Below are 15,790 nucleotides of genomic sequence, written 5' to 3'. Positions count from 1 at the left end.
TACTTACATTGTGTGAACTTCTCTTGTAGTGTTGCAATACCTTGTTCAACTTCATCTAATTTAGCTTTGGCCTCATCCAAAATTTTTTGGGTTTTGGCCAATTCAGATTGAGCTTGTGCCAAGGCTGCCCTTTTAGGAGCAACGCCCTTTGCCACATAATGGTATCTAAGATTAAACAACATTTTATTTGGCATTTTTACATAAACCAGGCTCTTTTTTTTCTTTACCCTCGATGTGGGAAAGTTGAATGCACAACTTACTCTGACCCAGTCTCGAGTTGCCTGTGGCAGTTTGGGATATTATGTATTATAATTGCCCAATAATTTTACTGCTAATTAAGTGCTGGGTCAGCAGAAGTTTGTACCGTTTATAGTGCCTTACTCAAGGGCGCTACAGCATGAGATCAGTGGGGATTGAACTCACAACGTCGTGTGTGGTGTAGCAAGTGTTCTCACCACTACATCAAGCTGCCGGTCTATACTTACATATGGCCCTAGATTTAATCTTACAGCTTTTATACTGCAGCAACCTTAAGGTGCCATAAACAGTATAACCCAAATTCAATTTGCATATTAGTTATGAGGTATTTAAAATGTAATATCCCAAACTAAATATGTTACTTTATGTTTGGCCATGAAGTTGACTTTTTCACATCAAGGATAAATAAATTGAAAGAAAAATTAATTAATAAAAAATTTCATATAAATTAATATAGATCAACAATTAAATGCATTATAATTTGTATAGGATCGCAATTAAAACTGGGAATTGTATAAGCTTTACTTCAACTGTTATATATATTCTCATAATCGTAATATATGGTAATGTGTTGTTTTATAAGTACGTAATTTAGCTATTCACAGTGACTAAACTGATATATTTTACTTGTACTTACTTGTGCATAGCTCGCACCCACTGACAAATAGATGTACAAGCTTTAGATACTTTTGCTATAGCAGCTGGCATAAAATCCTCATTATCAATGTAGGGTTGAATTTTTGTTATAGCTGTCTCAGTGATGTTGTCCTTGTCATATTTAAACAAAGACTCTAAAAACTAGAAGTAGATTTTGTATTATTAGGTTAACTTAAGACTTAAAAACTTTAAATTGTCCAAAGAAATTAAAGATATTTTCATAACACTATTTAAAATAATCTACATAAAAACGTTAAAAATAAGTATAATATAAAGCTAACTACAATATAAAATCCATTTTTTAAATTATTTTATTAAAAATTATTTTGTTTAAAATGCTATCTATATATGATTGAGCTAAGTTGACAATATTAAATATGTGTTTAATTTATGGGCCTTCAGAATAAATAAAACTGTCATTTGTGGTAAAAATTATTGCAGGTATGTATGAGTTTAGAATAGTAAACATATGACAACAATTGAAATTCCAACTGAAAGGCAGGTTGTTGTCAAGTTTACATATTAGTGAACCGTTAACATAAAAAATAAACCCACCTTTGTAGGATCTTGCAGCAAAGCTTTTCCAGGTTCCCAATAATCATCAACTTTTGTTCCAATCTTCTCCCCTGCTACCTTCTTTGCTTTAACATTTTGCATAATACAAACTGCCTCTATTACCATTCTTACACCAGCTGGTGGCCTCATCATAGCCCTAACCTATAAAGGAGTTTTTAAGTCCTATTAAATTTTACCCTTGTGCGATTGCAATAGCAATATTTTCAATTAAATACAACCAGGTTTTACTTCCTTAAAAAAAAACTAGTACCAAAAAACCACAATAACCAACCTCAGTGACATCGTTCTTGTTTAGAGATTTTAAACTGGCCAAAGCAGCTTCCAAGGCAGGTAAAGCCTCATCCAAATCTCTCTGTGCATCAGCAGCAATCTCTTGCGATGTCTCAGCCTGTATTGTAGCCTCTGCTTCCTGTTTCTGGACAACTACCTGAGTTTCTTTTGCAACAACCTGAAACACAAGTTTGGTTATAACAACAACATTTATACCCCTTTTATTAGGTAAACAAAATAAGTTATGTAGTTATAAAAATTTTAAATAAATATAATCTCAAATAACTAGAAAATAAAACAAAATTTTAGCAATATGTAAAATATCGGAAGAGCATTTCATTAAAAACTTTTCTAGTTTAATTTTTTTATCGCTTAACTAATTTATAAAATATGTTTTTAAATCAAAACAGAAATTACCGTGTCAACTTCAATTTTCTCCATCGTAGCCACAGTTTCCACTTGTGCTTCAGTTAAAAGTGGTCGCATTGTTTCCAGTTCTTCCTGCATTTTTGCCACATCATCTGCTGTTCTTAACAACTACAATACAAAATAAACACTTTATTAACATTGTGTGTCCAGGATAATAAATAACCACACAACTTAGGCAAAATATAATAAGTACCTATAATAACCTAGGTTCAAAAAAATAATGAAAATTTATTGAAAAATAAAATTTTATTTGGGTTTTTATATATGTTTTAAATCAAATATATTGTTACTTTACCTTATCAAGCCCAATTTTCATTCTGTTTCTATTTGTTGTCAGCTCTTTAAGTTTCATGCCAACAAGTTTGCTAAAAATGCTCAATAATTGCAAATAAGAAGTTGGAGTAACATAATTATGCCTTGAAAGTTCGGCCAAAAACAGTTTAGATTTTGATGCAACAGACTGGTGCATTGTAACACACATTTCAACCATTCCTAAAAATAACAAAAAAATAAATTAATAAGACATAAATTAAACCAATACATAGAAACCATATTCTGACTTCAAGTTTTGCAATTTTTTGCTTTCTGAAATATATATTTATAACAATATATGTGTATCTGTATAATAAATAGATAGCTTTTACATTCACCTTTCATAAGTGCTTCATTAGACATATCAATGTCTGTAATTTCACCCAAGAAAGTGTTGGCAACACTTTCCAAAGCCTGATCTGGCCACTCACTAAACCAATCAATTGTACAACATGTGATAAGGGAGGGGAACATACGCAAGCGAGCACGGAAAATTTCACCAATGGGGCTAAAATACAGATAAAAATAAAATAAATGTACTTTTGCGTTTTTTTAAATAACTTGCATTTACTAAGACAAATTAAAATTATAATTCACTTTTTTTAATAAAAATGGTAAAATATTCTAAAATTTAATAAGATCTTTAAAATAACAAAAACTATTAAACTTGAATACCTGGGAAAAATATAACTTACCTCATGCAGCAAATGGTGTGAAGATTTGCTTTGACTCTCTTTGTAAAAGCATTAAACAAATTAGACTTGGTTGGTGGAAGTTCTTGATCCATGACTATTGGTTTCATTGCACCAAAAATATTATCCTGATCTTCCAATGCATAAATGTTGGGCACATCACCAGAGTTTAAAATGTTGTTCAAATCCTTAAAAATGGTAAAAAATGTAAAACAATTTTTTTTTCCAAAAAAAAACTGTTGCAGAACTTTAGATTTTTTTTAAGAACTTGGTTTAAATTTATTAATGGTTTGCTAGGAATAAAATTAAAATCTGTTTTTCATCTAACAATTCATTTTGCAACAATTACTTACCTCCAAAAACGATTCGCTTTTAATTTGTGTATCACTAAACAAGAAAGTGATAGGTTGGTTTTGTAGTCCAGCCTTTAACATACATTTTTTTATATCTTCTCTCCACTCTGGTACACCATAATTCTTCGCCAACTCAATTTGAAACAACTCATAATCAGCTCTATTAGAAAACAAGTTAATTATAATTTACTTAATATGGAATTTAGCATTAGGCCTTGAACCTTGTCGAAAAAAATTCCTTATTTTGATGATACATTTATATTAAAAGCTGATAGCTGAATACTAAAACATCTGTAGTTGAATTTTAATAATACAGTTGCCTTAACTAGCTTTTTAAATAATCTTAATGTATTTTTTTTTTTAATATTTGTACTAATAATTATACTAAAGACACCTTTCTTGAATGGCTTTGACAATCTTATAAACAGGTAAGAAACATTAAAAAACAAATACAATATTTTCGAAACTTACATGTAGGTTGCCAGTCTTGAAAGTGATTGCCTTCCACTTCCACCCACACCCAGCAACAAAGCATTACCAAGAGGTTGTCTGATGATTCGAGATATTCGACAAACATGCTGCACAGCGTCCATGAACAAAACCAACTTCATTTGAGCTGTATTGACTTGGTTGTAATCTTCCAAGAATTCCTCCATTATTGAAATCATCTAATTTTTTTCATTTTTGAAATTTATTTTTAATAGAAAATCCAAATTTTAATCTTTTTTAAAGAAGTGATCTTGGCTTGATTTTAAATTAATTTTTGAATGCAAAATTACAAATTAAACTTATACCCCTGTGTTATATACCACTAACAAAACGATGTGTTATATACCACTAACAAAAAGATTTATGGAAGACTGAAATTTGTTTAAAATAGTTGAACTAAATACCTTTGGTTGGTCTTCAATGTAGACGTAGAGTTTAACATCTGAACTTGTGTTGAAAAAATCACCAAATAGAACAGGTCTTTGTGGAAGAACTGCATCAACATCAAGCTAAAAAGAAATAAACATTTAGTAAAATGTTTTTAATATAATTAAATGTTTAAATACGAAATACGAATTTATTATATACAGTTGAATTTTCTTTGTTTAATTTTTCACATTTAAATTTAACAGCTTTTTATTATAAGAAAAATTTAGCCTAGTGTTTTTAAGCAATTGCATTTAACAAAAAATGTTACATATATTGGACTTGCTATTTTTTTTAAATCGAAATAATTTTATTTAGAAAAATCATTCCTTTGGGAAACCAAACCTTAAAAATGTTCTTGATTTTATTTTCGAGTTGATCAGAGAACCAATTTCGGTCTTCATTGTTTACCAATCTATCTTGAAACACTCGACAACTTTCATGATACCATAATCGTAAAAGTATCTCCTTTGACTGCAAAAATAAGTTTTTTATGTTAAAATAATAAGTTATTGTAAGTTTTGTGTTTTAACCAAAAATAAGTTAAAACATGTGATATACAATATACAAATATTTTAAATAAAAATTTAAATAATACCAACAATTTGATTGATTTTACTACAAAAACCACGAATTTTTTTTTTATTATTATTTACCTCGACTTTTGAGACCTCCATCATTAGCATGCCTTGAAACACTTTGGATAAATCTCTCAGGTTAAAAGTGTAATGAGATTTTGCAGGTGTGGGTAACAACTGGGTGGTTATAAGTTCGTAAACCTCAACTGTACTGTTTACAAGGTCACTGCATAAATCTTGAATGTCCTGTGAAGCAGGAGCTGGAATAAAAATTAGATTTTAATCAAAAGTACATTGTTTACATACAAAACATATTATATTACAATTTTAATTTATTAAGTATTTAAAGTTATTTTGAGATATTCATATAATATTATTTTAAGGCATAAAATTTTATTTGAGCTAAGTTAAGCAATATAATTTAAGTTCCTTACAATATCTTTTCTAAAGAATTAAATAAAACTAAAATGTTCTTATTTCACTAGTTTCTGTATAAATTTTTTTTATTTTTATAAATTTACTCTTGCCATTTTATAATAACTTCACTTACTTTTAAAACTAATGATGCTTCTAAGGCCCCCTGTGAAAAAAAAAATAAAAGCAGATCTAAATCAACAGTGCAGACTAAAGTACTTGACTAATAATACTTTCTTAAACATATTTTTTTAACTTAACTTTTATTTTTTTAATCTTACTATTTTGCAATACTTATCCAACCTTGTAATATGTACTTCACATGAAACTAAATACTGTTTACTATATTTTAATACTTTAAAACTAGCAGACACTTCACCAAGTTAAACAAGTAAATTATTTAAACAAATATATTATACCTAAAACATTTCAGAGAATTTATATTTTGATATTAATTATTGAATTCAATAACTTACAAAGCCAACTTGAAACAATTGTGTTGAAAATTCTTGATTTGCTCTCACCACCCATTTCAGTACATGTTACATAGTTAAAATGTCGAAGAAATCTAGCTGTGATCGGGTTACGACCACCACCAGGAGGCCCCATTGCGCACAAGAACGATATGTCAACAAGGGTTCGGAAAGAACCTAGTGAAAGTGTTAAATAAATTTGGTAAACACATTTCTAAAAATATTTAAACCTTTCCTTTATAAAATACAACAGTTACTTTAACAAAATGTTTATTTTTTTGCTGTATTCACTTTTGACACTCACCGATTGCTTTTCTGTCATACCATCCATGGTGATCCATCCACTGTCTTAACAACTCAATAGGAGGTTGAGCTCCATAAGTTTCAAGTGATGGCATGTTCAGATCATCAATAAAGAACACTGCATATTTGCCCAATGGAGGAGCAAACACACCTTTACGACGTTTATCTAATTTTCCATCAATAAGATCCTAAAATTAAATAGTTGAATTTATTGTCAGATGTTTGAATATTAAATTTTTTTTAAATTTTCTAAAAAATTGTCTAAATTAAACCCTGTTATTTGATATAAATTTACAGCTAGAATTATTGATGTTAATTTACTGATACATCTTAAGCAGGTTTAAAATAAAAAACACAATATAAAACTTGTTATACTTGTGTTTGATTGGCAGATGTCTTAGCAGAAAACATCATAAAGTTTGGAATATATTCTGCAGGCATTCCTTTCAACAACTTTTCAGCCAACACCACAGTTTTACCTGTACCTGTTGGTCCAACTACCAAAACCTAGATAACAAAAATTGAATGTTCAAATAACATTGGTGGCGTGAAAGAGTAGTTGGGATCCTTGGCTTTACAACATGAGGTCGTTGGTTTAATTTTCACTGACTTTATGTCAAAGTGTGATTAAGTAAGGCGATAAACCACCCAAATCATATTAGTAGGTTAGTTATCTTGCAATATCATATAATACCAAAAACAGCCAGATGCAACTCGAGACTGGGTTAGGTTGACTTTTGTGATCCTATGTTTGAGTTGTAAATTTTTTTAAATAAAAGAACTAAGTACAACCTGATGTTTATTTATAATAAGAAGTTCGGTAAGCATAGAAGTTCTAATTGTGTCAATAGTAGGAACAATAATATCAGCATAAGGAGTGGTTGGCGAGATTTTAAAATTTTGAGCACTCTCCATCCAATTTCTCCAACAAACCTTTCAAAAAAACATAATTTTAATATAAAAAGTTTTAATCTAAATAAGTGTTATTAAAAAGAAAAAAAATTACTACCGAAAAAATTAAAAAAGGTCGATGTAATAAAATTGTACTTGAGTTTACAATTTTTTTACATAAAAAAGTATTAAAAATTAGAAAAAAATAAAATATTAAATTAAAAAAAAAAAATTCAAACCTCATGCAACTCATTATGTGAAGTTTCTTCATCGTCCTCATCCCCTGGTTTTGTTTTCTTTGAAATCCCTGCATCATCCAACTGATAATCATAAACTAAACCAGCATCGGGGAATTGCAACTCAATCTAAATTAAAATATCTACTTTAGTATATAAATTAATTAGTTTAATTTAAAGAAGGTCCTTACTTAATGTTAAAAGGGTTATTTTACGGTTTAATTAAAATATTTACCATTAAAAATTATGATTTATCTAAAAGCTTGTTGGCTTACTTATTTGGTACTAAAAGAAAGAAAATTCTAAAACCCAACTTAAAAGTGTCACAAATGGCAAAAAAAAAATTAAAATTATAAATGTAGAATGGCCAGAGTCTAACTTATGTTACAAGAGAAAGCTAGTTTAAAAATAAAGCCATACATTTTCCTCTTTCATTCTCTTTTTTAAATAATCGCTGAACTTTTGTCTTCCATCATTGTCAGTTGTTCCACCCACACTCCATATTAGTGCAAAGAAAAACCAGGGTTCAATCAACTGCGAGATTTTTTCCAACTGTGAATCACTAAAAGTTGGTTCTCCCTGCAACATTTGATTTAATAATTAAGTTAATTTACAGGTAAGGTTATATACCGCATTTAACAAACACTTACAGTTAACAAAACAACAAATATTGTTTTTTAAACATAAGAAAAACCGTCCTACAGTATTTAAACATACATGCAAAATATACCTATCTACACATAAGAAATTAAAAAAGTTAATTAAAATTACTGATTTAATAATAGAATAATTAAGGCTTAAACAATTTAATACTATTTAAAATAAGGTAAGGTATAAACAAAAATACATACAGTGCTAGTACAGTAATAACATGCAAATTGTAAAGAGGTATCTAAACATTTATCTATTTCTTCCTTTTTTCTAGCAATATAACACTAAAAGTCAGCCTACTTTTTCACAATTTAGATTGATATAAGAAAAAAAGCAAAATAGTCTAAAGCTACATGCACATAACTTTATTTATTCAGTCTAAAATATCAAATTTTGTTAGTTTTTAATAAAATAAATTTTGTGGTAAATTAGACCAGTGCTAAAATTACTTGGATGCAAACTTACTCTGCTCATATACTTTGCAAATCTGCTGTTTGCTCTTGTGCTTGCTTTTACAACAGGCTTACAAACCAAGTTAAATTAGTTTGGGTAAGATATTAGATTTAAAAAGTTATTTAAACAGCAGTTTTTTTAGTTTTGAGAAAGAACAATGTATCCAAATCGAAGACTTTTTTTTATATATATAAAAAAATATATAAAAAACAAATATATTTGTAGCATGGGTTGTTAACATTTTATGCAAAAAATAATTAGCCTAAATTAGTTTTAACATTAACTTTGTTTTAAAAAAGTACCTCTTTAGGAATAAAAGGGGCAAAGAAGCAATCCAAAAAGTTAAGAAGGCCAAAAGTAAGATTGGCGTCAACAGATGCCACAATTTCCCTTAGATCATGCCTCACAAAAGCAACAGACGACTAAAAAAATAAATTTTATAATTTTAATTTTCAAAAATATCATATTCTAGAAAAATATATGTAAAACAAAAATCAAACTACACTAACCTCTAAAAATCTATCAAACAAGCTTTGTAGTTTTTCTTGGTATGGTAAAATGGGATCAGGTAGTTTTAGCATCCAGCATAGAACAAACGGTTTCAAACCAATATAACCAGGTTCTAAATACACCATTCCACATCTTGACACAGTTGCAGGTGAAGCTACAGCTAGATCAGCAACCTGAATAATCAATTGGTTTTAAAATAAAATTGTTTTATAATACATTTATGTTTTAAATAAACAATAAAATGTAAAAAAAACATATTGAAAACGAATATTTAACACTAACAATTTTAACGCATCTTTTAACTTGTTATCATTAAATTTTCTTAATAGGTTTAAAAAATTTATCAAATGTTAGTATTTACAACTTTTATATTTTTAACTTTAACTTTTATATTTTTAACTTTATCAACTTTCTTTTATATATTTAAATGTTGTTATCATAAACCTTATATTCACATTTTTTTTACCTCAAACATCATAGTCATGTGCTCGGTTAACTTAATGATTTCACCACTGCTTAAACACAATTTTTTGTTGTCATCCAACACCGTGTTCATGTTTTCAATCCATACAGCATCTACCGGACCATCAAACATGTACCTAAAACAAAACAGCAAAAATTTAATCTCCTACTTAGTTAAACCCAAACCACAGTATAATTCAGACAATTATGATTGTTAATATTCAAAATGCCTTAGTCAACTTAAGACTGAGTTAGAGTAACAAACATTCTTAATTCGTGAAGATTAAGAACAAAAATCCAAAAAAACAATTTTGATATTTAACATTAATTACATACCATCTTTTATCATGATCAGTTGCAGCAACTCCTTGTCTGATGAGAGTTGATAATATCCCATCAGTCCACTCATGAGTCATTGCATCAAATTCACCATACAACTGACCCATTGTAATTGATTTTGGGTTCAACACACTTGTCTGAATTATAATGTTATAACAGTTTAACTACTTAATATATCATAATTTGAGCAAACTTAATAAGTAAACTAGTATCCTAATTTTTACTCTTACCCAAAATGTAGACAAAAAATACAAAATGGATATTCTAGAGATATATTTCAATACAATTTTTTGCTTACTTGTAAAATAATATTTAACATAATTTAGATATAAACACATGGTTAAGTAACTAAAATCTCATAAATAAATGTTGCCAAAAAGTTAAAAATCTATTGTTTATTTTGACTTTGACATACATGTACAGCTTCATATGTTCCACCACTAATTGAAGGTTGTCCTTTGAGTTGAGTCAAACCTTTTGCCAGCACATTATAACATTTCGTTTTACCCGAGCAAGTAGGTCCCACCAACATGAGACCGTGTCTCACCACTGTGGTTTCATAAAGTTGGATACATTTGGTAACAAAACCTGAATAAAGAAACCAGAAAATCAAAAAAAGGTAAATTTGAGTAATTTGAAAAAACATTTATTCAATGTCTCATGTATACAATATCCAATATAGCCTATAGCATTTAAGTCAAAGCCCATTTAATTTCACAAAATCAATTAATTACTGTAACTTTTATAATAAATTTTTTTTTTTAAATTGGAATTCAAGGTAGTTATGTTTTAGTACAATCACTATTTAGATAACAAAACCTTTTAAATCAAAAACTTGTTGAAAGGTTTGGTCTATAAGACACATTTAAAATATTTTAAACATTTTCAAATACAAAATTTACCTTCAACAGCTTGCACCCCCATTTTAGGGCAAGCATCTTGAATAGACTCCATTAGGATTCCATAATCAATTGCTTCTTCTTTAATTTTGGGGAACAAATCAGACACAATACCTCGGAAAAGTTTTAAATCGTCCAATAAGAACTTGGGCACGTTGACATCACGGATCGCACGCAGACAAATCACTTCTTCATCCATAGTTTGATGTTCTCGTTTTAAGTTACCTTAATTTAAAAAAAAATTTGCAATATTTTTTAAGTCATAATTTTTTTACTACTTAATTGCATGCAATACAGTAGGCACTTTGATTGTCGTATTATAGTTGCAACTCTCAACTGAGATTTGTCCGTGATAATTTACCTGTTCACTACAAATGACAGCTTTATTTATTTTGTAGGATTATAAATTTCACATACATTAATATATATTGTCCATAAGCTTCATTTTATAAAAATTATAAAAAAATATAAAATTTTATTGTAATAAAAAAAGTTTAGATGAAAAAAATTTATGTATAACAATAATTACCAGCAGCAGAAATGACAGTTTTTACAGCTCTCATGCCAAAGTCATAATGGTCCTGAGAACTAAGTTGTTCTGATGACAATTTAAATGTTGTTACAATTTTCTTGGCTAGATGCTACAAAAACAAATTTAGGCATAATTAATAATTAACAGACCGAAATTTATAAATTCAGTTTGTCCAAAAAATACTAAATTAAAACTCTTAGACTAAAATGCTCAATATTAAAAATAAAATATTACAATTATAAAAATATATATATATAAATAAAAAAAAAAATTTAATTCAGTATTTACCTTTGCATTGCTGAACCCAAAACTGTAGAGTGAAATTTCAGCAATCATGGCATAATCAGGAACCATCATGGCTACTGGCCGAAACAAAGCCTAATAAACAAAATTTAATTAATACAAAAATATATTAAGTTAATACAAAAATTTACTAGTATTCGTTGTTTAAAACCAACCACAATCAATAGGCAAAATTTGCCGTGAAAATTTATTGCACATATATAATGGGAATTAAAAAGAAACACAATAAAAAAAATTTATACATTTGTTAAAACCAACCAAAATTTATAATACCAGTTATAATACCTTCAAGTTATCAGGCAATTCAGTTCTTCCTGCATACCCAGGGTTCATGGTGATAAACACAGCACAAGCTTGTTTTAATGCAATTTCAACACCTTCAAACATAAACCTCTCCATACCAGCAGCTTGGGCATTTTGAATAGTTGCGATTTGTTGGGCAACAACAGACAACACCTAATTTTTATGAGAAATTGAGTAGAATTTGGTACAAATATAACTTATAACAATGATAACATTTATATTAAAAATTAGAAAACTATTTACACAGAAAAGCTCTTTAACTAATATACCAACGTTGACATACAATAGCAATATGGCAAAAACAATTGTATAACATTTTTTATTCACTAAAAAAATAAAATAATTTTAACTTAAATTACTTCAATGTCAATTCGATTAAACTCATCAAAGCAAGCCCAGGCTCCTGAACTTGCAAGTCCTTTAAAAAACTTTCCCATAGCCATGAAATCTAACTGATCACTACAGTTAAACACAACTGTTTGAATGGCTAATGCTTTTCCTAAATCTTTTGTTGTCTCAGTTTTACCGGTTCCAGCAGGACCAGCAGGTGCACCACCAAATTTTAAATGCAAAGCTCCAGTGAGTGTAAGATAGCATCTAATAAACAATTACAAATTATTTCACTGTATTTAAAAGACACTAACAAAATTATTCAAATGCGAAAATAATGATAAAAAGAGCATTCTATTTAGTAAGCCATTTGTGTGTCAGTGAAATTATTTTAATTACTTAAAAATACAACCAAGAATTTAAACCTGTCAGTCAAAGGTGTGATGACCAGTCTACCAGTGTTTCCCAAATATTCGTAGCCATACTTAAACTCTGCATTTACTGCTCTTACCAACATATCATTTTGCCAGTAATACCTTAAATAGAAAAAGAATTTAAAAACTTTTTACTTAATCTTTTTTCTTAACACAATAAAACTTAATTTTAGGAATTAGAGAAATATAATAGGTTTCTACAACAAAACAAGTCTTGAATTTAGAGGGTTATTACAACATTGTTTAATAAGTTTAATAAAATAATACCTAAGTTGGCTAATCCATTCGAAATCGTTGACAGTTTTAACTTCTTCGTCGCACAATGTCCCTACAACATCTCGAGCATGCACCTAAATGTTTTATATTAAATAAGATTAATTTTAGTTCACCCAAATAAAAAAAAACTGTATTACAATAACAGAATGCTTATATGACAAAATTAATAAAATTTTAAAATTAACGAAAAAATTTTTAATATTTTCATTGATGTATATAGTAATGAAGATAAATGGTGAAGGACATGAAAATAACTATCTTTAAAGAAAAAAGATAACAAAAATAACAAAAAATAAAATTTTAATTTTAAGCCAATCATTCTAACAAACCTCAATGACAATTAAAGCTGACATCATCATTCGTTGAAGACCTGTTAATTTTCCTCTTACCAGGTTTACCAAGTCATCCAACATTTGAATTAGTTTTTGATGTAACTCAGGCAATTTTCCAGATTCGATTGCCTCCTCAACTGTTATTGCCCAATAAACTTGGGAACCGCCTATTACCACTTGGCCTAGTAACAATTTTTTTTAATTTTAAAGTAGGTGAAAAAACAAAAACTGTCAAAAAAAATAAAAATTTTCCTACCAACATAGTCCTTTATTATGTTATTGATCAATTGCCATTTGTAACAATTTAATAGTTTTTCTTTATTTAAGCAATTTACCAAATATTGCTTGTAATAATTATAGTTTTCTAGCCTCAAAATTTTATAATTTAAATGTTTAAAATGTATTCAAACCTGGCCATTCAAGGACCCATTCAGTTCTCTTAGTGTTAGGATAAGCCTCAACAGCTTTTTCACATTGTTTCCTTACACTCTGCATCATCGTCGTTTCCACCTCTCCTAACCAGTCCTCCACATTCCCAGTTGGATAAAGATCTCTCGAAAACTCAACATGTTCTCCTTCTCCTGAGATCATTTCAGTCATCTTCATATCGCTCTCAAATTTGATCTGTTAAAAAAAATCATTATTTTTTAACAAATACTTTAGTAAGATATTTATAAGAAATTTTATAATACCTGAAACAAAAAAAATCGTTAAGCAGCTGTTGAAAAAAAAAAATCAACAAGTGTAATTTATTACATGTTTTTAAATAAATGTTATTGTTATTTAAAGTAACTCAATATTAAAACAGAAATTTAATGCTTCTGAGTTGAATTAAAAACCTATTTAAAAACCTATAAACAAAATACATAATTGTTAATCTCATTATATTTACCTTAAATATATTTTCAAAGCATTTTCTGAGATGAGGTTGCACAGCAGTGGGATCTTTAGTTTGAGACAAGATTTCAAGAAGTTCATCATCAGACAAAAAGTAGAACCTGAAAAAGTTCATCATTAAACAAGCAATCATGTTTTGTGGAATTGTCATAACAGAAGCCAGAAACATCATTATGCCAAAAACAAGACTTCTTTTATTAACCAATAAAGAAAATATAAAATAAGATAAATATAAAATGGAATTTTCAAGTTATTTATTGAATGAACTAACCTTGGGAAAGCAGCTCTTTTAGTCTCCAAATATTCACTCAATCCCTTTTGTACTTGTTCAAGAAGTTTGTTACATTCTTTTAAACTTTCAAGTAATCTTGAATCAGAACACAAAGAGATAACCTAAGCCGCAAAAAACAAAAATTAATAATAATTTAAAACTATTAGGTATAAAAATTGTTTTTTTTAAATTTATGTCCAAAATTAAAATTATTGTTCTTAAAATAAAAATGTTATTGTTTACCTGTTTGTTATCATTTGCATTCTTCATGATCTTCCTCCAAACTCTTTCCATTGTCTGATATCTCTTTCCTTCCACTGGAAGTTGTCGATTGATGTCCTCGGAGCTAAAAATTGGCTCCAAATACAACCAGGATCTTTGGCATACTAACCACTCATCCAGCACATCCTAAACAAAAAATAAGAATTTTTAAATATTTGTTTGGCCATTTGCGTTTTAACATATTTAAATTAAAAATAAAATCTTAAAATGTAAGATGTAATAACTCCAGTCTACCGGTGAAAACAGACTCATTAAAATAAAATTTACAATGTGATGACCAGTCTAACAGTAATAGCAACTAAAATGAAATATACCTGAGTCATGTTTAATTTTCCCTCCCAGGTGTTAATCCTGTCTTCAAATGGTTTCTTGTAAGGTGAAAATGACATGGTTTGTGTCATTACAATATGGTCGTCAAGCAATTGTGAGGCTTCTTCTGGTGACTTGATAATAAAGGTTCCAGTTTCTTTGTAGGGTTTAACCTTAAAATGTAGTGACTTAGTTATTTAAAACAAAACTAATTTCAAATTTACATTTGCCTTGTTTTTGTTAATTACAAATCACTGTTCTTAAATTTTCAACAATATGTTATTTCTTAAAATTTTACCAGATAATTTTATTTGTTTGTATATTTTTTTCCATTTTAATTCAAGTGTAGTTAAAGGCTCATGCTAAAATAAATAAAAAACAAGTGACGTTAAATAATACTGACCTCAAATTCGACAGGACCCCATTCTTTTTCCATCTTATCAAGGGCTTGTTCAATATTGAACTCCTTGCCAGCGACCTCTGCTACCTTTGCTATCTTGTCAATATGGTCAGCTAGGTTCATTTCAAGACATTTACTGAAGGTCAGTGCTGCCTGCAAACAAAAGTTGTAATATTAACATCACTCTATTAGATGCAATACTTATTCTAGAAATAAAACACCTTACATAAAAACAAAAATTCCAGAGGTCAAGTAAATGCTTTTATGATACTTAATTAGTTAGGGACATTTTGAGGTTAAACAAAAATTACCTAAAAAGGTGAGGAATTAAAAAAAAAATATATGTTTAGCAGAAGGTACAAACATATTTATAAAGCAAATTTTATTGGCTCGATGTGTTAAGGTCTTCATGAGATTAAGTGTGTATAACGTAACAAAGTGTGTTTTATT

The 15,790-nt window shown here is 28.5% G+C and overlaps 1 protein-coding gene across 2 annotated transcripts in view; it reads right to left on the bottom strand.

Moving 5' to 3' along the window:
• Positions 1 to 15,790, bottom strand: part of LOC145755761 (dynein axonemal heavy chain 1-like) — a 34,629-nt gene that overhangs the window by 10,002 nt on the left and 8,837 nt on the right. For both annotated transcript variants that reach the window (XM_082572011.1, XM_082572018.1), the window contains exons 21-58: positions 15,344 to 15,493; positions 14,946 to 15,113; positions 14,593 to 14,757; positions 14,350 to 14,471; positions 14,074 to 14,179; positions 13,592 to 13,805; positions 13,179 to 13,363; positions 12,841 to 12,923; positions 12,565 to 12,675; positions 12,169 to 12,406; positions 11,792 to 11,962; positions 11,492 to 11,581; positions 11,201 to 11,312; positions 10,675 to 10,896; positions 10,188 to 10,360; positions 9,770 to 9,909; positions 9,438 to 9,570; positions 8,971 to 9,144; positions 8,764 to 8,883; positions 7,778 to 7,936; positions 7,361 to 7,486; positions 7,023 to 7,163; positions 6,606 to 6,737; positions 6,232 to 6,418; positions 5,931 to 6,104; positions 5,119 to 5,300; positions 4,808 to 4,936; positions 4,441 to 4,545; positions 4,019 to 4,215; positions 3,548 to 3,707; positions 3,198 to 3,382; positions 2,841 to 3,010; positions 2,486 to 2,682; positions 2,179 to 2,298; positions 1,763 to 1,939; positions 1,471 to 1,632; positions 896 to 1,056; positions 8 to 165 (exon numbers count right to left, since the gene is read on the bottom strand). In XM_082572011.1, coding sequence (XP_082428137.1) covers positions 8 to 165; positions 896 to 1,056; positions 1,471 to 1,632; positions 1,763 to 1,939; positions 2,179 to 2,298; positions 2,486 to 2,682; positions 2,841 to 3,010; positions 3,198 to 3,382; positions 3,548 to 3,707; positions 4,019 to 4,215; positions 4,441 to 4,545; positions 4,808 to 4,936; positions 5,119 to 5,300; positions 5,931 to 6,104; positions 6,232 to 6,418; positions 6,606 to 6,737; positions 7,023 to 7,163; positions 7,361 to 7,486; positions 7,778 to 7,936; positions 8,764 to 8,883; positions 8,971 to 9,144; positions 9,438 to 9,570; positions 9,770 to 9,909; positions 10,188 to 10,360; positions 10,675 to 10,896; positions 11,201 to 11,312; positions 11,492 to 11,581; positions 11,792 to 11,962; positions 12,169 to 12,406; positions 12,565 to 12,675; positions 12,841 to 12,923; positions 13,179 to 13,363; positions 13,592 to 13,805; positions 14,074 to 14,179; positions 14,350 to 14,471; positions 14,593 to 14,757; positions 14,946 to 15,113; positions 15,344 to 15,493 — 5,899 coding nt within the window. The remainder of the gene's footprint in view (positions 1 to 7; positions 166 to 895; positions 1,057 to 1,470; positions 1,633 to 1,762; positions 1,940 to 2,178; positions 2,299 to 2,485; positions 2,683 to 2,840; positions 3,011 to 3,197; positions 3,383 to 3,547; positions 3,708 to 4,018; positions 4,216 to 4,440; positions 4,546 to 4,807; positions 4,937 to 5,118; positions 5,301 to 5,930; positions 6,105 to 6,231; positions 6,419 to 6,605; positions 6,738 to 7,022; positions 7,164 to 7,360; positions 7,487 to 7,777; positions 7,937 to 8,763; positions 8,884 to 8,970; positions 9,145 to 9,437; positions 9,571 to 9,769; positions 9,910 to 10,187; positions 10,361 to 10,674; positions 10,897 to 11,200; positions 11,313 to 11,491; positions 11,582 to 11,791; positions 11,963 to 12,168; positions 12,407 to 12,564; positions 12,676 to 12,840; positions 12,924 to 13,178; positions 13,364 to 13,591; positions 13,806 to 14,073; positions 14,180 to 14,349; positions 14,472 to 14,592; positions 14,758 to 14,945; positions 15,114 to 15,343; positions 15,494 to 15,790) is intronic.

This window comes from Corella eumyota, chromosome 1 (genome assembly GCF_963082875.1).
Source record: "Corella eumyota chromosome 1, kaCorEumy4.1, whole genome shotgun sequence".
Classification (NCBI taxonomy): domain Eukaryota; kingdom Metazoa; phylum Chordata; class Ascidiacea; order Phlebobranchia; family Corellidae; genus Corella; species Corella eumyota.
The sequence above is the reverse complement of the archived record's forward strand: the minus strand, read 5'-3'. Positions and strand labels throughout refer to the sequence as shown.